This window comes from Lethenteron reissneri, unplaced genomic scaffold (genome assembly GCF_015708825.2).
Source record: "Lethenteron reissneri isolate LAM-NWPU_2019-01 unplaced genomic scaffold, ASM1570882v1 scaffold_1638, whole genome shotgun sequence".
In the NCBI taxonomy this organism is placed as follows: Eukaryota; Metazoa; Chordata; class Hyperoartia; order Petromyzontiformes; family Petromyzontidae; genus Lethenteron; species Lethenteron reissneri.
Window position 1 is genome coordinate 22013 of NW_026891375.1, and position 21619 is coordinate 43631.

The 21619-nt window shown below is 50.0% G+C and overlaps 1 protein-coding gene across 1 annotated transcript; it reads right to left on the reverse strand.

Annotated features, from left to right (window-relative positions):
* Positions 1 to 481: 481 nt before the first annotated feature.
* Positions 482 to 21388, reverse strand: LOC133362879 (phosphoglycerate kinase-like). Its single transcript, XM_061581820.1, has 11 exons — positions 21092 to 21388; positions 13049 to 13099; positions 11778 to 11933; positions 10338 to 10482; positions 8208 to 8311; positions 7044 to 7163; positions 6616 to 6730; positions 5336 to 5515; positions 4570 to 4747; positions 3621 to 3719; positions 482 to 1179 (listed from the first exon to the last, which is right to left on the reverse strand). The coding sequence occupies exons 1-11, from the start codon at positions 21151 to 21153 to the stop codon at positions 1139 to 1141; spliced, it is 1251 nt and encodes a 416-aa protein (XP_061437804.1). The 5' UTR covers positions 21154 to 21388; the 3' UTR covers positions 482 to 1138.
* Positions 21389 to 21619: the final 231 nt, after the last annotated feature.

Genomic DNA, 21619 nt, shown 5'->3' on the forward strand with positions numbered 1-21619 from the left:
CGTGACACATTTTTTACTATTTGGCCATGTCGGGTGTTGGAGGGTTACGACACATTTATAAATAACGCGATCTGACCCAAAAACCTATATTATGAAAAAGTCACCGTTTCAGTCGTCTTCCCCGATTAAAGATGTTTGACAATGCCAGGGCTGAGCCTGGTTTGTATTTGAATGCGAGACTGCATGGCGATCGCGAGAATGTGGACGGTTGGGGCTGGCTGCGGGATGGCAAGGCGATGGCAGTACAAGCATTGGATTTCGGATTTTGTCCCTCCACAATGCTAAGAATTATGTTACCAGATTGACAATTCTCTGAAGGGGAACAATAAAAAAACCGATATTGGAATACAGGAGTTAAAACATATTAAACCCCCTAATTTATTATAACCTGGCCTTTCTATTTGTGTTGTAAATGTGGATTTGAACTTTCTAAACAAAATATTCGATCAAAAAACCTATAAAATGATTACGTAGGGAATACTGCACTGCACATCACACTTTATTCGTACAACATGACAACACAACAAACAAACGTTCCCAATTCAAGCAAGGGTGATTGTGTGATTGAAATGGGCAGAGCGATATCACACAGCACGTACAACTCTGATTGGTGAAGCCAAAACACGTGTACATTACTGCAGCTCAAGCAAGATACATCCCATCTTTTGCACAAGGGTCAGTCAGTGCGCACCACAGCAGAGGACATTAGGTCAAAGTATTGAATGCATCCGAGCGGAATATTTTTGTTTTAATACACGGTCGGTGTTTGCACAGGATACGGCGTGAATTGACCACTTTCTAATTGGCGACGTGCTCGCACGAACTATGATACGACAATGTCAGACCACGACATATACTGAAATGCTAGGAAACGTTGCACAAGATTACCGGTGGCATCGACAGCTGGATAACGTTGGCTCCGAGGGCTCCGCATTGCACGCAACTAAAATCACACCAAGCAAACCTCACGTCAAAATGACACGGGCGTCGTGTTGTTAATGGAATAAACGCCTCGACACCATTTGCACCGCTGAAGAGAAAACACGTGTGGTCGAGGCAGGCGAGTGACAAGACGACATCGTTGCTCGGCATGTTGGATGGGACGAAGCGCATCGCAGGCATCTTTTGAGATCCCTTTTCAAGCAGCACTTAGGGCAGCTACACCAGGAAGGACTTTACCTGCGGAAATACAGACAAAAGATAAACAATGACACTCCGTATTAGCCTTCGGCAGACCGCTTGGACAAGTGCTTTAAGTGAGCATCTATGATGGGCAGTATGGCACACGAAGGGGTGAGTGGCCAGCACCACGCCTGGCCGCCTTTGTCTCCCACAGTGCTGATGTTTACAGATCACTGGGAACTCATTAAAGGCTCGGTAGACCTAGGGGAGGCCCAGGACTGGTTCAAATATTCGCCACTGTCATTGTCTGTGAGCAGGAATTTGAACTCAGGTTACTGGGTGCATAGCGCAGCGCGCTAACCACTAACACTGCCACTCCCCTGTTGAAAAATAACCACACAGATATGCAAGTTATACAGCTTCAGAGTTTCACGGCTAACAATGTTTAAAACATTCCTGCGGAGGGAGCTGGTAGGAACGTCGGGTTGCTCGGTCAATGGCCAGGGTCAACGGCGGCGTGGTGTATTCCGCAAATATGGCCGACTGTGAGGGCGGGCACAAGCCGGCGTGAGTAGGTTAAACGTTAAGTTTGATAAGGGCACCACGGGGTGACCAGCCCCTCCCCACCCAGCCCCACCCCTCCCACCCCTCACCCAGCCCCTCCCCACCCAGCCCCTCCCCACCCTCCCCTCTCCACCCAGCCCCACCCATTTTTGGATGCACGACGGACACAATAATCCCCTGTGGGCTGGTGTAACCAGGTGGTTCCTACCAGTAATATCTTCGATCAAATGCCAAAGTTAACGACTTGGAATAATTCAAATGATCATAAAAGGACTCGTCTGAAGAACAGCCACTGCCCAAAAGAAGAAATTGTATGAGACTGATTTTTTTCTCTCCGAATTACTATCTTTAGCCATGTAATCCAGACAATTGGGATCCATGCCAGAGCTAAAATCAGTGGAGGTGGAGATGGTCGAGTTACCACGAACAGGACACTGCCAAAGGCAGCGTTTGCTGAAACAAGCATGTCTCTAGGCATCTTGTTGGCCTGGTCCCACCAGGAATGGAATAAGTAATATAATTTTTTTTTTAAACACGCTTTAATGAAATGTACCGTACTAGTAATGGAAGAACTCCACGACTCCAGGAAGTGGCCCCGAAGCTTGCCATAACGTAAGGGGCCGTGGTGATTTACAGCCAACGTGAGTTTAGCGTGGACAATTAGACCCAAGCCAAAACATAACATATAATAAATAATGTTTAAATTTTTTTTTTATGATAGAATATAGTATTGTCATCAGTATGACATAAGTATACCAAGTTTGCAGTCGATACCACATTGGCAAGTGGGTTAAAATTGAGTTACAAGATTTGAGGATACAACAACAGACAGCGAGTTAAATAAAAACGTGTAAAAAAACCCTGCATGCTCAGACTTAAATATTTCCACAACTCTCTACCAGGGCTCAATGAACAAACGAAGCCAACCAAACCCCTCCCCCACATCCTCCATCACCTCCACATCCAATGCTGCATCACATCAACTAAGACAACCCCATGTCTACTTCCCCTGCCCACTCTTCAATGACGACGACGACTCAAAGGCAATTTCCACCACACCCCCTATGCCACAACCGCTCCATCTCACCTCAACAACCTCCACCGCTGTACGGTATCCTCCTCGAGCAGCATAAGTCAACTCCTGTTCACTTCACCCAGCTAAATCTCCACTCAATCAATGCTGTGCCACTTCTCGCCCACTACAATCTGCAAGAAGGGCACCTTTTGGCCATCGTCTGCCTGAGAAACCCAATGAGCTCCCATGCAGCCATTCCTCCTGGCTAGAGCATGCTCGTGCCTATTCAGGGGTGGCAGAATTTCATCACCTTCATTCAAGGCTTCAAATTCTCCATAGCAAATGCGCCAACTCGTGCATCTCTTTTGAGCAGCTCTCCCTTCACTGAACCCCATCCAATTCCAAACTGGCTACAGTCTAATTCTAGATTTGAAGCTTTTGTGACTGCAAGGATTCATACTCTTAGTTCTTTCGGTAAAGTCACGTAGGTAAAAAATGAAATTAAAATTAAAAAATATATATATTTTATTGTTTTTATTTTTAATTAATTTTAATTTCATTTTTTACCTACGTGACTTTACCGAAAGAACTAAGAGTATGGCTACAGTCTATCGTCTGTCGCCGCTTCTAGCCTTCCTCGATCCCGAGGGCTGTTTGCGGCATGGACTCTCCTACGTCACAGGGCTCCGTTTTCTGGCAGTCCTTGAGAGGAGCAGTCCCACACCCGAGCCCTGCCCATGCAACAACAGCGACATCGAGTCCGAGCTCTTCTGGGTCCTGTCGTGCCATCGCTTTCTTGGGACCGAGCCTCGAATGACCATCTTTGTCCATTGTCCACTCAAGCCAAACCCAAACTTTGTCCGACTTTCCTCATCTCGCATTGACCTTGGGTCCACTCCTCTCCACTTGTCAAGCTCACCTTCCAGCAGCTCCAAGCTTGCACCTCCACCGGTGCTGACATGGCTGACCTTATCCTCCGTGTCCCACTTGGCACAGCACGTGGCCGTGTCACCTCCACCTGCCCAGCAACACGGGTAACGGCAGAGCAGGTGAGCGCGAGGGCACAGGCGGGGGGCACGGGGGGCAGCAAACAATGTGAACACGGGGTGTTCTGTAAGGCCGTGAGGCTACATTAGAAATGTCTTATCGATGACACCACAATTAGTTTATTTTAATATGTTGTATTAAACAGGTGAGAAACAAAATCAACTTGAAACTTGCGTCACTTGAGGAAGCATGAGAAAACATTCACTTGACTTGATGTATGAAACTATTTTATTTTACCAGGTAAGGCCTACTGAGCTATATAGCTCTTTCAGAAGCGACCTGGCAACTAATGATGTCTCAACTCAGTGGTTTATCATGTGGAAATGTATTGCAGCCAAATACTCTAAATGCGTAATTATTCTAAATATAGAGGGAAAAAATAACCCGTAAAAACTAAGTTTTTCACTCTAAATCCTTTATATGCGTGGCGGCTAGAGTCCTCTCGTCCTCTGGCTTGAGATGGCTGCCACCTATGGGTCAGATGATTGTCTGCCAGCATTAAGCAATTGGTAATAAAATATTAAATTTTTTTCCCTAAACAGTGTAAAATTTTGGGAAAAACATTTCACGAAAATTAATTGTCACGCACAACGAGTCTGTGTGGAAAATGTCAGCTCGATTGGATGACGGGAAGTGGGTTAAAAAACGACCGAAAGATTTGCACGGTCGTAAGCAAGCAAGCACGCAAGCAAGCGAACTTAATATAAAGGATTTAAAAAAACAGAAAACCCGGAGACACACTCTGAGAGGGGGGGGGGGGCAGAGAAATTAGCATGTCAATGAGAGCAGCAAGGGGAGAGAAATGTTTATTTCCCACGCACCGATGATGGTGATGCAGCCAGACTTGGTGACCTCCACGACCTTGTCCATGACGGCTTTGGTGCCGCCCTCAAACTTGGCGAACTCGAACACGCCCACGGGCCCGTTCCACACGATCAGACGTGCTCGCCCAATCGCATCCGTGAACTTGGCCACGCTCTCTGGTCCGCAGTCCAGGCCCTGAATACAAAAAAAAAAAACCCCACACCAATCGGTGACGCCGCCAACTTTCACGGCCGTCAAGTACACCTTGGCAACGTTCAACACGCACGGCAGGATTGTTCACTATTTGTCCAAAGCCGGCCCCCCCCCCCCCCCACCGCAACTTCGAAGCCTAAAGCTTAGCAGAGGCAGAGTTTCAAGTGACTTTATGGATACTGACGGCAAGCGCGACACATACGTACGGAACGCATGCATCTGTGATGAATGAATTATCCATTGAACACGTCTTTTTTTAATATACGTGGCTGCTCAGGGTGGCTCAGAGGTCAGAGCACTGAGCCCAGCACCGCTGAGATCCTGCGTTCAAAATGGTTTCGGCCACTGCCTGCGATTGAAACCGGGAATCCTCAAGTGTCGAGAGTTTAGCCCCCGCTCACCAATAATTGTTTTTTGGCAAAATCCCTGCTCTGGGAATTCCGCAACAACCGTTTTGACAAGCGACGATCCGACGTCGCATGAGAATCAGATTATTTTATTCATACTGGAGGAATTCGTTGAGCTACGGACGCTCCCTTTCACGGATTGTGGTGCAGGCTCGCGACGTACCATCCACCCCGCGGGGATGCCGGTCTTCAGCGTGGCGGTGCCCGTGGTGGCGTTCTCGTCAAACTTGTCCGCCGTGATGAAGTCGGTGGGCAGGGTGATGGTCACCTTGTTCTTCTCCGCCTTGGCCATGAGGTCGCGCACGATGCCCGCTCCCTCCTCGTCGAACAGCGACCCGCCAATCTGGCGCAAGCACGCGGGGGCGACGAGTCACACGGGCACGAGAGCAGGAACTCTCCCGCTCGAAGGACGGCCTGGTAAGCGCCTTCAATTAGCGCGGTCGGCTACGTACGGTGCGAAAGAAGTTCCAACGAGATCTCATTCACAACGTTGCAACTGCAGATGGTGCCCTGCCGTTTAAGAATATGTGCCAACCCTCGATCAAGTAAAAATCTAAAAAACTATTTTACAATCCGCAACCAATCGTAGAATTATAGGAAAACAAATCAAACCGTATGTCAAGCTGATTAAACAAATAAATAAATGCATCGGTCATTCATACATTCTGTGCGTACTATAAAAACTTACGCCACGGGGCGTGTCACAGCTTGAGACTCAATACATGAACATAGCCCCTCCTTCCTCACCACTCCTTCCTCACCACGCCGTTGCTACACCGCGGGTAACGTCAACCAAGGTGACCTGGCGATTTCCAGCTGGACCCCTCAATCTCGTTTTCTCCGGGTACTCCGGTTTCCTCCCATGCATATAAACGCTCACACTATTCGGCCGAAAACATCTTCGTATACGGAGGACCGCAGAGCTTGGGTGCAAATGCTGGTGCCGCCTCGCTGCCTGGTCGCTGCCTTCCCCGCTCGTGCGCGGTGGGCTCCTCGTGCCTCCGAGTCGTTCGTTCCCATTTTTTTTTACACCTCATTTTTGTGCTTAGTTATCCCTCCCCGCACCTGCGATGAGCACGGTTGGCTACGTACGGCGTGAAAGAAGTTCAACATGCGTACACACACGTACTCTCTTCGAGGGCGAGCAAAAATGTGTGCACGTAACAAGTCAAAATGATTATCATTAATCCTTTCATCTTCTTGGTTCTTTCGGTAAGGTCACGTAGAAGGGAAGTAATAAAATAATAAAAATAAAACATAATAAAATAATTCTCACGACGTCGTGAGAATAATTTTATTATGTTTTATTTTTATTCTTTTATTACTTCCCTTCTACGTGACCTTACCGAAAGAACCAAGAAGATGAATCCCTGCAGTCACGAAAGCTTTAAATCGAAATTCATTAATCCTTTGTTAGAGAAAGACGCCCGAGTGCACACACACCTCCATGTTGTGCAGGACTTTGAGGAAGGTGTAGGCCATGCCGCCGCCCACGATCATCTCGTCCACCTTGTCCAGCAAGTTGTTGATCAGCTGAATCTTGTCCTTCACCTTGGCCCTGCTCAGGCCATGCAACAGATGCATTGCAAGCGTTACTCTCCCCATTAAAACTCGTCACATTTGCCGGTTTAAACACGAGGGGGACGCAATAAATAGATGAGCGAATAGACGAGCGTGTGCACCGCTCTGATCTATGGTTTCACAACTGAACGTAAAGTGTTCAGAGGCGCGAAGATGGTGCACCAATTAAGCCACGGAGCGCGTTAATCGATCGTTCGCATCAGCGCGCCGCTCCTCGAAAGGTTATCGTTCGCCGTCACCAACCACACAATTCACATCGCTCAAATCGATGGCCGGGTCTGGCTCTTTACCCTCCGAGAATGGCCAAGAACGGTCTCTCGGGCTTCTCCAGAGCCTTGGCAAAGTAGTCAAGCTCCTTCTTCATCAGGAATCCGGCCGCCTTGATGGGCAAGTCGCAGCCGACCATGGAGCTGGGGGAGAAAAAACACGAGCGGACCGCGATTCGCAAAACTCGCCCAAGAGGCTTTCTCTTCCGCGTTTTGTCCGCGACCGCGCGGGAACGAGAAAAGGGGAGAAAAAAAAATCACTTTCGGTTGTCGTCCTTCTTGCTTTGAACTACGCACGATATCGATGTTGAGACGTCTAGCAGAAGTCGAGGCAAAAGATTAGAGCGGAAGGGCAATTTGGTGGCGAGATGTTAACTACCTCGCCTGGTACTTCAAATAAGAGTGAAAATTATGTTTATAACGCACATGCTGTCAGAAAATTGTGACGTAATATAATAATTGGGGCAGTCCGTTACTCCAAAAAATAATTTACCATGCACTAAGTTGATGGGTGAAAGCTATATTTTTACTTTATTATTGCGATCCAATGTGTTAAACTATTATTTCGATCTTTGTTGTTATTTTATAGTCTGTCACAAAATGAAATAGACAAATTAAATGACCAACTATAAATCACAATATGATATTTTGCGTAACTGATGATACGATTATCGTGGATCTTGAATCGTACGATGTAGCGCAGCAAGGCAGCATCCCTGGTGTCAGTCAATCAAGTGGTAATTATTTTTTACCCGGCGCCTATTGCAACCAGATCGCCATCACCGTTTCCCAAAGAGGTGCATCGTGGTCCTGCGTCTTAGATCAGCGTCAAAATAAAAATTTGAGCATCAGCAGCAGTGATGCACAACTATGGGCTGGTTTCATCCTCAGGTCAGACTCATCAGCACGGTACAGTGTCACAATTTGTCTTGCTGCTGCAAAGTCGGATGGAACGTTTACAACACTTCGAGGAAAATCCACGGTGAAATTAACTCCCGGATATAAATTTGACTTGCGCGCGCGACATGTTAACACGACACAGACGCTGGCTTGCTCACTGCCAGCGATCGAGGCCACCCCACCCCTCCGCATGACTCACGCCACGCCGCCTTTGCCCGGGTGTGCGTTCACCCGGGCACATGTTCACCAGGGTGGCCGTTAACCCGGGCACGCGTGCGGGGGACACACCTGTGAGCGCGATGGGCGGTGCCGAACGCGTCGTTCACGTAGATGTCTCCAAGCTTGGAGAGCGATGCTCGGAACGTCGCAACGGCGGCTGCGTCTGCTTTGATCTGCGAGCGCGGGAGGAGAAACAAGGCGCTGCTCACGTGGTGGTCTTCACTCAATTTGAGAGGGGGGGGGGGCACTTTTGCCGAGAAGACATCTCAGTGCGAGGGCCGCCACACATTTGAATTGAAACCTTTGGGTTAGACAGCACGATGATGATGGTGGGGTGTTTTCACATTTGTGTATTGTCAGGGGCCCCATCAAAAAGCTACCAGGGGCCCCAGGCCTTACAATGAAGAACACCGTTCTAACACAACACCCACCACAGACCCTCCACCCACACACTCACAACTAAGGGGCTTCCCCCCTTCTCTCATGCCCTTCATAGCCATCATCACCCGTCCGCCATCAGCCATCACATCGCACCCCTTAGACCAGGTGTAGCGGTGGCTTCCATGCTGCATTATAAACGCGGAAAACTGAGTTCGATTCCCGGCCATGGCAAACATGAGTCACGAGTGATATGTACAACTTATAATCATAATCACATTTTACGTAGCGTCGTTCATGCAAAACTGCATCTCACAATCCTGTATAAGAAAACAGCAAAAACATTTGACCACTGCACACCCAAACCAAGGTCCTTCCCCCACACCTCTGATTAGCACGGTTGGCTACGTACTGTGCAAAAGAAGTTCAACATACATACGTACACACAAGCCGAGCCACGATTACAGGGACGACTGCCGTATGGGGTGGGGGGCCGTCTCTTCCTCTGTACGCAACAGCCAGTAAGCCTCTTCACAACCTTTGCATGAAGGCTTAACGGTGATGGAGCGTACCAACTGAGCAAAGTAGATTGCGGCCGCACGCAAAATGAAGTGCTACCGGGCCTAACGAATAGCATGAGAAAAATAAGCGGTAAATAAAATAGTAATATTTTACGGGAATGCGAGTATGAACAGATGCGTCTTGCATGGACCACGGAACTGAGAGACACTCGGCTCCTTCGTGACGTCCGGTGGCAGGGCGTTCCAGATCTTTTTTTCCCCGCACGTGATTTTTCTCAGCAAATGTATGAAATTATGTAAGTATGCAAATTAGGCGAAAATAATAAAATAATTAAACGTGTGCGTGTGTTTCATGTTAATTAATTGTAAGTGTAATATAATCAATCGTACGTGTAATTAAATGTGTGATTAAAAATATTACGTGAAAGTGTATATCTATGATCTATGTGTGTATAGGAGTGTAGTGTCGTAGGTCTCTTCTTCCTTCTGCTCGAGGCTTGTGTGTGTGTGCGGGCGGCGTGCGTCGCGCACACACACTCAGTCGAGGGCCTATTCACCTTTATTCCCCATCTGTGTCGCCAAAGGTCCGCGCTTCTTATGCTCAAGTTATGTTTTGATATCCCGAGGTTGATGATATAGCCAAGCTTGGAACTCTACTGCTGAACTTTTAAACCCCAGCCAGCTTGTAATGATTCACTGCCCTTGGCACGTGCCACCCCCCCTCCCCCACAGTGACCACGTGTCTGTGCCACAGCGCTAAATGCAGATCTAACTAAAAAAATTAACCCGTAAAAACAAAGTTTTTCACTATAAATCCTTTATATGCGTGGCATCGGGGCGGCTAGAGTCCTCTCGTCCTCTGGCTTGAGATGGCTGCCACCTATGGGTCAGATGATTGTCTGGCAGCATTAAACAATTGGTAATTAAATATTAAATTGTTTCCCCTAAACAGTGTAAAATTTTGGAAAAAAATTCTCACGAAAATGCATTGTCACGCACAACGGGTCTGTGTGCAAAATGTCAGCTCGATTGGATCACGGGAAGTGGGTTAAAAAACGACCGAAAGATTTGCACGGTCCTAAGCAAGCAAGCGAACTTAATATAAAGGATTTAAAAAAAACGATTCCATTAAAAATAGGCAAAATCACTCTTAATATAAGTTTTTAGAAAAAGGCATATTTCCAACACTGCAAACCGAGAGCTACCCCGACACGCACGGCTCATTGAGCAAGGCCAGAGAGGTGCCAATGGGCTAGTGGCGTAGACTGCAGGCGAGGAGGGGGGGGGGGAGCCCACGCACCTTGTTCCCTGCGGCGTCCTTGCCTTTTCCCTCCTCCTCCACGTGGAAGCGCAGGTTCTCCAGCAGCAGGACGGAGCCGGTGGCCGGGCTGGCGCACGCCGCCTCCACCTCGGGCCCCACGCAGTCCGACAGGAACTGCACGTCCCTGCGTTCCGTCGCGAACAGGTACGGCACCGGCCGCGTAACTCTCACTCGATCGCAAACGGACACAGAGTCGCGGCCGCAGCCTTAGCTACGGTCTGCTGCCCGGCGTCGCACTGCTGCCCTCTGTCTCATCGCAGCGATTGAACATTCCCCCCATGATCACTCTTTAATTCTACGTGAACTCTCCCCCTGAATTTTCTCCGCTCCCTGGTTCACCGAAAACCGTCGCATGATAAAAAAAAAATATCCGCTGGTGACGAATTCGAAAGACAACTTCAGTAATTCAGCTGAGGAACTTCAAGGGAGGCCCAGAACCCATTCAGATAATCGTCACTGGTGTTGGCCGTGAACGGGAAACAAACTCGGGTCGCCGGGCTCGTAGGGAAACGCACTAACCATTGCACTACCACTCCAGACAAATAAAGAAACAAAGATAGAGATCCCCCGTATAGCCTTAACAGGCTGTTGGGGCAAGTGCTGTTAGCGAGCCCCTATGAAGGCCGGCACGGCACACGTGCGGATGGGTGGCCAGCACCACGCCCGACCATCTTTGTCTTCCCAGTGGTGATGTTTACACACTGCACCAGGTACTCATTTGAGGCTGAGTTGACCTCGGGGAGGCCCAGGACCGGTTCAGACAATCGTCATTGGTGTTGGCCGTGAGCGGGAATCGAATTCGAGTCGCTAGGTTTGCACTAACTGCGCCACCACCGCTCCCCAAAAAACAAACACACACACACACAACAAAAACCGCCATTCGCCACTAAGTGGCGGTGATGTCACCACGACGCTTGTGCCAGGCCATGTGCACCTTGAGGCCACGTGAAGTGTCGAACGCCCGCTGGCAGGAGGTCAGGGGCAGACCCAGGTGCCACGGGTCGACTGACTGAGAAGACTGAGATGACTGGCTGATGCACCACCTGTGCCCCCTACTGTGCTAACTTGCTGTGCTTTAGCCACCCGGCGCACCGCTCGTTGTTGCGAGCGTCGCTCCTCCGCCCTCCGTTGTTGTTGGAGGGCGACTGCCTCCAACTGTTCAGTAGCGTCCTTCACGAGCCTCCTCCACAGAGGCCGATCTTGACACCGCTGGTACCAGTCAATGCCAAGTCCACTCAGCTCCACGTCCTCCTGTACCACATCACTCCATCTGTTCTCTAGCCCATGCCATGCCCGTTTAGCCCCCTCGATCCGGGCCGAACAAAAGCTGTTTAGGCATGCGGTGGCTGGGCATGCAGGCTACATGACCCAGCCAACGCAGCCACACAAAGACACACGCACACACACACAGAACCCCACCTTCCCAGCAGCTTCTTCAGCTCGGGCTGCACAGGTCCCAGCGAGTACTTGTCGGGCATGGGGACCCCGTCGGGACGGCCAAGGTGGCTCATGAGGACCACCGACTTGGCCCCATGATCCAAGCAGTACTGGATGCTCGGCACTGCCGCCTTAATCCTGGACGGAGAGAGATCCCAGTCAAAACACGCGGCGGCGTCACGGACGTGACTACGGTGTTAGTTTCTCGGTGTGTGCCCAAACATGAGCGAACCGAAACCTCCGGTACGGATACACGGAGGCCGCTGGAGCTATGCACTTTTAAAATCTAGATTGGAAACGAAATTCTTTCGAACTGCTTTTAGTGTTTAGTTTGTTGTCCTTCCCCCGCACCCCCGATTAGCACGGTTGGCTACGTACGGTGTGAAAGAAGTTCAACGTACACAACTGGGAATAGAAAGAGAATGCATTTTATTTCAGTTTGAAAATACCTATCTTGGGGGGTAATTTTCCAAAAACAATTACACCGCAAAGTACTAAATTTGAATTTATAAACTGTTGCCACCCCCGCTACTGCGAAACCCTGCCAGGACACTCCTGGAAAGCAGTCATGAGACTCGGTGAGGGTTTTCTGGGCAAACAAGCCGAGCAATGACAAGAATATTGACAGCGGAATGGTCTGGGGCTTTGCTTTCGCGTTCAGGGTTTCTTTCCCGTCGCGCGGCGTTAAATCGCCCCCACGCGTTAAGCGCCGCGGCAAAAGTGCGGCAGGTGTTTGACGCCGGGATAAACTGTGCAATGACGGGTGATCCAAGGGGCGTGGGCACATTGCCGGACGGCGGTACGAGCGCGGCTTGGTGGTGAACAAGCACAAGTAACGTAGACGACAAACTCAATCGTGCGACGAAGAAAGGCCATTGCCCGAAACATTTCCCACTTTGCGTATTGTGTTTCCTTTTCAGGCCGCGCACGCACAGCGTTATTATTGACGAAAGTGTCAAGTTTCTTTTCCGTCTTTTGCCATCTCACTCGTAGGTGGCGACGTTCGTACCTCGTTCACGCCACTCACGACCCATTCAAAACCCTCGATGCCGCGCTCATCGCAAAGGCATCGCAGTTTACCGTTACCGTGCCATATCGTAAGGAGTAGGTGGGAATTCCAAGGAACGGCAGCAGGGAGCGTATGTGCTGCGTGCGAGCGAGTGACGCACAGCCATCCGGAGAGGGGAAATGAGCCAAGGGGTCGCGGTAGCTCCGATAGGACAGCAAGCGCAGCTCTCCGTGGCAATAGTTACCTTTGGTTGTTGGTGATCTCTTTCCCCTTCATAGGAACATTGAAGTCCACCCTGAAAAACAGGCAAACGCCGTCAAATCACAACACAGCCGATCCGGCGTGGCGGTCCGTACCAGGCTAGGTTCTCAACATCCACACATTGTCCCCCACCCTCGGCCTGCAGTCCAGTGCTTAGCGCGGTGGTTCTTAACCTGGGGTGCAAGCACTCTCTGGGGTGCGAGATATGGCCAGGATTTTTTCGGAGGTAAATCATCCAAAATACAAATTAAGCACGGGACACGAAAGTACATTTACTTTGTTGATTTGAAGCTTTCGTGACTGCAGGAATCCATACTCTTTGGCTCTTTCGGTAAAGTCACGTAGATAGAAAATTAATAGACGACGACGTTTCGTTCGCAACACAAGCGACCGTTATCGGATAGGACAACCACAGCAGTTTTTTATTGCTGTGGCCACCCCTCCTGATGACGATTGCTTGTGTTGCGATCGAAACGTCGTGATCTATTAAATTCCTATCTACGTGACTTTACCGAAAGAACCAAAGGGTATGCATTTACTTTGTTTCATTAAACCTATGTATTTATTGACAGTTTAAATTTTTTTACGATTGAAAATCAAAGGAGTATAAGGCTACAGTAAAGGTAACGCATTTTAGAGTCTGCTCAAAAGAGGGGGGGGGGGGGGGGGGGGCAGCAGTCATCTCTGTTGCCAGTGTCTGAGCCACAGGTGGAAAGTTCCACATTCCCAGGCCGGTCTCCATGAACGACAACTACTGCACCTCCAACTTCCCACAAACCGAAAAGCAATGCTCCAGTCCACACACACGGTGTACGTCCCAGTCAAGCCCAGAAGAGATATCGATGATAATCACCATGGTTTCATGAATTCTGTTTGCCGCAGAAAGACTCAACTCAAGAACCCCCGCTCTGTGTGCCGAATTATAGCGAGCAGCATTTCCTGTAAAATAAAAAAAACGCTTCTTGTGCTGCCAGAAGTGAATCATTCGATTGATTCTGCTAATTCTATGCGTTGGAGCAAATGAATCATAAAATGTTGAGTCATAGAGAGGTGATACTTTCCAATGTCAGCCACACTTTCTAAGCAAATAAGTTTGCGGGTTCGATCGCAACCTTGACGCCTGTACATTTGGAGTTTGCGTGTCTCTCTCCCCGTGGTCACGTGGATTTTTCTCCGCGTCCTCTGGCGGTTTTTCCCTCCACATTTAGAATCAACGTGCGTTCAAGAATATTTGTCTGCTATCAAATGCCACACTTCGTCGAGTCATCAATTGTGGCCAGGTCACTTCTGAAAAAGAGCCATGTAGCTCAGTGGGCCTTACCTGGTAAGATACAAAAAATTTCATCGTTTTTAGTTTTCATTATATAGGTGTAATTTAGCAAATGGGCAGGCTGACATTTAACACTGTTCCACCCTTTCATGGTACAGTAATGGTTGTGAGCCCTTTGCCAATCCCCTGCTGGATTCAGGCCATGCAGGTGCTGCAGGTTATTTGACAATACTTCACCACGCCGGTAAGTACGGCTGTAAAGGTGGACAGCATTGTACAGAACGACAATGGATGGTTGCGGCACTGCCTTCTGCTGACACCGCAACCCCCTACGGCAGCCATCCAGCCTGCCTAGTTTCCTCTGTCTGGCGCATTCTGGGCGATTTGGCAATTTGGGATGCCTCGCAGAATCAGAAATGTATTATCCAAGGAGATTACCCATTGAGTTATTTTTCAATGGTGACTCGGCCAGCAGACAGGCACGGCATCAAGAGTTATACATCAATTAATAGGCACGATATAAAATACAAATAAAGTCATTAAAACCAATTGAGCTTACAAAACAATTATATACATTCGCATTTGTGTTATTTCGACCTCAATAATGTATGTTTAAAAGAGTAGAGAGATGGCAGTGGTGATCGCCAGAGAAGCGATCACCAGTTGGTTCCACAACTTTGTCGCCGCTACGACATCTAAGAATCTGATCAAGTGCAGACCTTTGGGTAAATGACCTTATAAAAAATAAATATCGCCTAATGAAAACTTCTTCGTGCTTCCAGAGACATTAGCCCAGTCATGGAAAAGAGGTCACAGTGATGCGTCCTATCCGGGAGCATCCACTGCAAACAGGACTGTACTTTGCACCCACGTCCCCACGCGTGCTATTGCCAAAACGGCTCCACGCCAAAGCAACGCGGGCAAATTCCTGCGCGGGCTCGAGTTACTCGAGATGCAAGGCAGGGCTAGTAGGGAGGGCTGGACAGGGCTTGGCAGGGTAGGGCAGGGCAGAACTAGTTGGGCTGGGCAGGGCTCGGCAGGGCAGGGATGGGCGGTTCCCTGAAATCCCCTGCGGTTTGAGGACGTGCACCGCTACACGCAGCTCCGGTGACCTTACTTATTTATTCCAGTTATGCGAGCGCTGCACAACGCAAGCGGTTCATACAAGGGGAACGAACCACCTGCCACCTTGCTAACGTTGTGAAGTGATATTACGAAGAACGATTCAGTAATAAGGCGAAGCCTACGCTGGTCTGGACATATACGCATATGGTGCAGTGGCAGCGCCCGGGTTTCTCACACCGCACTCTGAATCTGGCCACCTGAGTTTTGATTCCCAGCCAGCGGCAGAGTGGACATCTGAATCAGTTCTGCCACCCCTCCACCTCCCCCCCAACCTTCAATGCTGACTGACTGGCGTGGTGCAGTAGTCAAGCGACCACGATGACTGAAATGACGTGGCAGAGGCCTTCTTTCCAGCAGTCGATTGACGGAGGTTGAATACTGTTTGTTATCCAAGGTCACTTGTTACAGTATCGTTAAAGGTCAGTCTTCCCATTGGCAAAGTGATGCATGTTTATATGTGGTTGGCCTGCTCGAGGAGCCGTGCACAGCTGATAATTTACGCCCGTGGACTGACCGCGCGTGGGCCAGTGCACACGAACGGTCGTCAACGATCGGACCAAGTCGATAACGACGGACACAAAATGAACGAGCGGGTGTGGCGACGCCTATGGTTGCGAAACTCCCACGACCAAAACGACGTGGGGAGGACGGCCTCCATCACGCAGCAGATTGGCACCGCGCTCGCTAAAGACCCGTGGTTTTTCGGCGGTGGCTGCGGATGACGCAGTACCGTCATGTGCAATTTTATTGACGGACTGCGTGTCGTTGTCTTGATTTGGTCTGGGACTGTTCTTGTTGCTGTTGTTTTGCTGCGACGTCGGAACGAGTCCACTCCCAGAACCGGCAGGCCGGAGCTCTCGCTCTCCGCTGCTTTTATTCTACTCGGCGCAGCCTGGCTCCGCCCTAGCCGCGCCTCCCTTCTAGACTTCTCGAACATACTAGATGGTTCCAGGGGCCTCCCTATGAGGTCTTCCGTGACCCTTGCCCCAGTTCTTCCGCCCTGCCGGCACACACAGCCGTGTATGTGCTCGACTGCGTGTGCGCTGTCCACCGCAGTTGCCGCTGCTGGACAGCATTTGGTGCTGTGTCACTACACATGTACAGCCTTCCCTACTAGATGAGGGAGTTATTTGCTCACCATACTTCACCACGTTGGTGAGTGTAAGTTGAAGGTGGGGACCGCTGATATGATGAGCATCGAAGTACAGTACAGAACAATTCCATTTGCTACACTGTCCACCCTATATCAACCAGCCATGCATGGCGATTGCCCATCCAAACGTGAAATCCAAGTTTAAAATCTGCCAAGCTTCCAAATTATGTTGTATTCCTGGCGGTGGCCAGGGGGTCAGCAGCCTGCGGTTGCTTAGCCGAATGGCGTGCGGTGACTCTTTAAGGGACTGCAGTGGCGGCTCTGGAAATTCGAAAATAAAAATGGCTCTTCTTGTTATTTTGGTTGCCAATCCATAACTGTGGAAGTGGTCCAGTTTATCAAGGGTCCAGTTTACCATGGGAGTCGAGTTTACCATGGGAGTCGAGTTTACCATGGGAGTCGAGTTTACCATGGGAGTCGAGTTTACCATGGAAGTCGAGTTTACCATGGGAGTCGAGTTTACCATGGGAGTCGAGTTTACCATGGGAGTCGAGTTTACCATGGGAGTCGAGTTTACCATGGGAGTCGAGTTTACCATGGGAGTCGAGTTTACCATGGGAGTCGAGTTTACCATGGGAGTCGAGTTTACCATGGGAGTCCAGTTCACCATGGGAGTCCAGTTCACCATGGGAGTCCCGTTCACCATGGGAGTCCCGTTCACCATGGGAGTCCAGTTTACCATTAAGGACTGTTTCTCGTATTCACCACCATGCATTGCGGCTCTTGAAATGTTGCAGATTTTCTTATTTTTACCGAATCCGAAAACAAAAATGCCTCTCCTTGTCATTTTTGGTAGCCGACCCCCACTGGGGCTACACGCCGATTCCATGCCGGTGCTGCAGACTGTAAAACATGCTCGTGGGATGCATGTGGTTTTTTCACAAGTGGGGTAACGGGTATCCAGAGGGTGTCCTGTCGAAGCCACCCACTGTAGGAATGTTTTCAGGTTGATTCATGACCGAATCACTTTGAAACGTGCCCAATCTCGTCAGATCTCGGACCATAGGCAGAGTTGATGATCATGGACAGTGATTGAATGGGCGGCCAACACCCCAGTGAAGCCATGCTATAAGGAGCCGTCCATAAATGACGTCACGCGATTTTGGACGATTTTTGACCCCCCCCCCTCGTCACATGGCGTCACAAAAAGTCAGACCCCCCCCCCCCCCTCAAATATGACGTCACAAAGCCCCCCCCCCACCCCAAAACCATATTTCCATTTTGAAAATAATACATACTTCAAATCGCTTTAAACTATTGTCAGTGTAGTGCGTATTTAATGTGGCGCTGCACTCTGATGTTGTAATAGAAAACATTTATGAAAAAGTCTATTCAATTAAGTAGAACGTGTTGTCTATAATTATTTAAAGTTGCGCATTTTGATGTGACGTCACATTTCTCAACCCCCCCCCCCATCGTCACAAATGTCTAACCCCCCCCCCCCAGGTGCGTGACGTCATTTATGGACGGCCCCTAACTAACGTTGCACCAGGGCAAGGCATTCGCGTTAAATCGGCTGCCGCTGTCGCAGCAAAAATCCATCGTTGTGCTGTACTTCTATGCTCGCGCCCACGTCTCATGCTCGGGCGCCCTTGCCGGAGAGGTTGAGGCGCGGTTCGTGCGGGCTTTGGTCTTGGGAGGTCCTCAAGCAGCAGTGGATTGACGAGGTCGCTACTTGCTTTGTGTGCGTGTGTGTGTTTGTTTGATAAATAGGCGCACGCGTGCGCACTCGGTGCAGAGGGGGGCAGGGGAAGTGAATCAACTGGCGCAGTGGTGCCGAGCAGCCATGCAAAGTCATTCACTTGTCCATACATCCAACGTTGGGCCCCCCTCCACGTGTTCATTCATCTAACGTTGCCCCCCCCCCCACTTGTTAATAAATCCAACGTTGGTGGGCCCCCCACTTGTACATTCATCCAACGTTTGCCCCCCCCCACTTGTACATTCATCCAACGTAGCCCCCCCCCACTTGTACATTCATCCAACGTTGGTGGGCTCCCCACTTGTTCAATCATCCAACGTTCGCCCCCCCCCCCTCTTATTCATACATCCAACGTTGGGGCCCCCCCCACTTGTACATTCATCCAACGTTGCCCTACCCCCGCCCACTTGTCCATACATCCAACGTTGGTGGGCCCCCCACGTGTTCAATCATCCAACGTTGCCCCCCCCCCCCCCCACTTATTAATTCATCCAACGTTGGCGGGCCCCCCCCCCCCCCAACGTTTCATGTTCATTTGGGCTGCGCCGACCACGTAGCGAATGCGCCGTCCATCAAATATGCAACGTTGACCCAACGTCCTGCCCAACGTTCGGGCAACGTTGCCGCAACGTTCGTCCCGACGTTTCATGTTTTTTTTGCAGAGGGCCGCGCAAACACCACACCAAGTCTGCACCCCCCCCCCCCTACAACCCAGTCTTATTCTTCCTCTTTAAAGCCGCGTTAATACTAAAGCCTCAAAACGCTTTCAAAATAAAAAAAAATCATCGCCATCGATGCGGAAATGGGCGGACGGACCGAAGGGAAAAAAAATGCCCTCGGGGAATGGCAACGCCGGTCGACGCATCATTCACAAACCAGCCACGGGTCGAGGGCTGTGAACCGGTAACCGGTTGAGAGAACCGATAACCGAGAGGGGGATTTGGGGGGGAGGGGGTCCATCCTCGTTGCTGACCGTCGCATTCCACGGCTCTCTGCTGTTAAAATGTCAACGTTTATTAATAGACGCCTCCGTTTATATTTGTGCGGAACGATCTATTTTTATATAGAATGTTGGGTCAGCGCCGTTAACGGGGGCAATGTAAGAATTGTTACTGTAAAACCCATCACTCAAGATTTGACACTTGAAGCTTATGGCGGTCACTCCGGGGCAAACCATCAAAAGACTTAAAAAATTGGACAGCATCACGGACATTGCGTGTGCTATGCGGTGTCCCAACGTCGGGCCAAACGTTCGGGCGACGTTGACGCAACGTTCGTGCGACGTTCTATGGCAGCGGTCGGGAACCTATGGCTCGCGAGCCATATATGGCTCTTCCGGTGACGGCATATGGCTCCCAGACAATTTTGAGTTGAAATAATGAAAATTAAAAAATAAAAATAAAATCAGTTTGGAACTGATTTTAAAATACTTGTGATATTGCTTAATACTGTGTCATTTTAAAGTAAACAGAAATTAGTTTTGAAGATAAATTTCACGGTTCACGCCTGCATGAAGCTCAACCTCACCACGTATGAACCAGACTACAAGGCCATCAGCAAAACCACGCAGCACCAGAAGTCGCATTAAAAGTGATACATATTTAATGTATTATACGTTAAAAATACTATATGGCTCTCAATGAAAGATATTTAGAAATATTTGGCTTGTATGGCTCTCCCAGTCAAAAATGTTCCCGACCCCTGTTCTATGGTGACCCTCAGTGGCCCCTGAAATAAAACAATTCAATTGCCACTTCGTATTATTTGATTACCGCATAATAAGCATCGGGTCAACCTGGAGGGCAAGTTTGGTTGACGATCGCCCATCAAGTCCCGTGGGTTTGGCCGGCACCACGCCCCGTCCCGTCCGCCTTTGTATTCCCCAATGACGTCACAAAGACAAAGCTCCCCCAGCTGACAGCGACTCGCCCAGACGGTGCAGCAGCAAGGCCATTGAAGAGTCGGCACACGTGGGGTGGCCAACACCCACCACGCCAGAGCCGTCTTTGTCTCTCTCCCCCCACCCCCACCCCCCCGTGGCGACGTTTTACACCGCACCCGTAACCGGGGTGGCTCATTTGAGGCCGAGTCGACCTAGGGGGGGGGGGGGGGAGACCCGTGAACCGGTTCGGGTGATCGTTGTGGGTGGTTGTTGGGTGGCCGTGGAGCGAGAAATGGAAGCAGCGGGGGGTGGGGGGCACGGGGTTCGTAGCGCTCCGCCACAGAGACAGACGCAGACAGAGACACACAGACAGAGACAGACAGACAGACGCAGACAGACACAGGCACATACGCAGACAGACACAGACACAGAGACACAGACACACACAGACAGAGACAGACGCAGACAGACAGACACAGACACACAGACAGACAGAGACAGACGCAGAGACACAGACAGAGACACACAGAGACAGACACAGAGACACAGACACACACAGAGACACAGACACACACAGAGACAGACGCAGACACACAGACAGAGACACACAGAGAGACACAGAGACAGACAGAGACGCAGACAGACAGAGACGCAGAGACACAGAGACACACAGACAGACACACACAGAGACAAAGATAAAGATCCCCCGTATAGCCTTAACAGACTGTAGGGGCAAGTGCTGTTAACGAGCACCTATAAGAGACACACAGAGACACAGACAGAGACACAGAGACAGACACACACACAGAGACACACACAGACAGAGGCACAGACAGAGACACACACAGACAGACACACAGACAGGCACAGACACACACAAACTAAGACACTCACCGCATGAGGACGCGCTTCCCCTTCACGTCCACCTTGTCGATGGTCACCTTGTTGAGAGACATCTCGCGTCGCGAAACCTACTTCGCTTCGTGAAGCCGCTCTCTGTGTCTCTGTCTGTCTCTCTGTCTGTGTCTCTCTGTCTGTCTGTCTTTGTCTCTGTCTCTGTGTCTCTCGCTCCCACTGCCTTGCGCGCTGTAGCCAGAGACGACGATGGTGATGGAGGAGGAGGATGGAGGAGGGTGGTGACGATGGCGAGGAAGCGACGACAGAGAGAGGAGGAGGATGATGGAGCTGGCCGAGTCACCTTGAAGCCGGTGGCCCCTCCCCGTGACGTCGGACTCCGCCCACAGAGAAAAAACACTAAAGACAAAGGCGCCCCGTGTAGCCTGTGACGCAATGTCGGGGCAAGTGCTGTCAGCGTGCAGCAACTGGGGGCTGAACGATTGATCGATTTCAAATCGAAATCGCAATTTGAAGCAATGCGGTTAGCAAATTGTAAAGGCTGCGATTTTTTTGCTATTTGAAAAG

Excerpts from the sequence above, each read along its gene's own strand:
- LOC133362879 (XM_061581820.1), bottom strand. The coding sequence starts at position 21,153 with ATGTCTCTCAACAAGGTGACCATCGACAAGGTGGACGTGAAGGGGAAG. Across the intron at positions 13,100-21,091 it reads GGGAAGCGCGTCCTCATGCG|GGTGGACTTCAATGTTCCTA; the intron begins GTGAGTGTCTTA and ends CCTGTTTTTCAG. Across the intron at positions 1,180-3,620 it reads AAGCTTGGAGCTGCTGGAAG|GTAAAGTCCTTCCTGGTGTA; the intron begins GTGAGCTTGACA and ends GTATTTCCGCAG.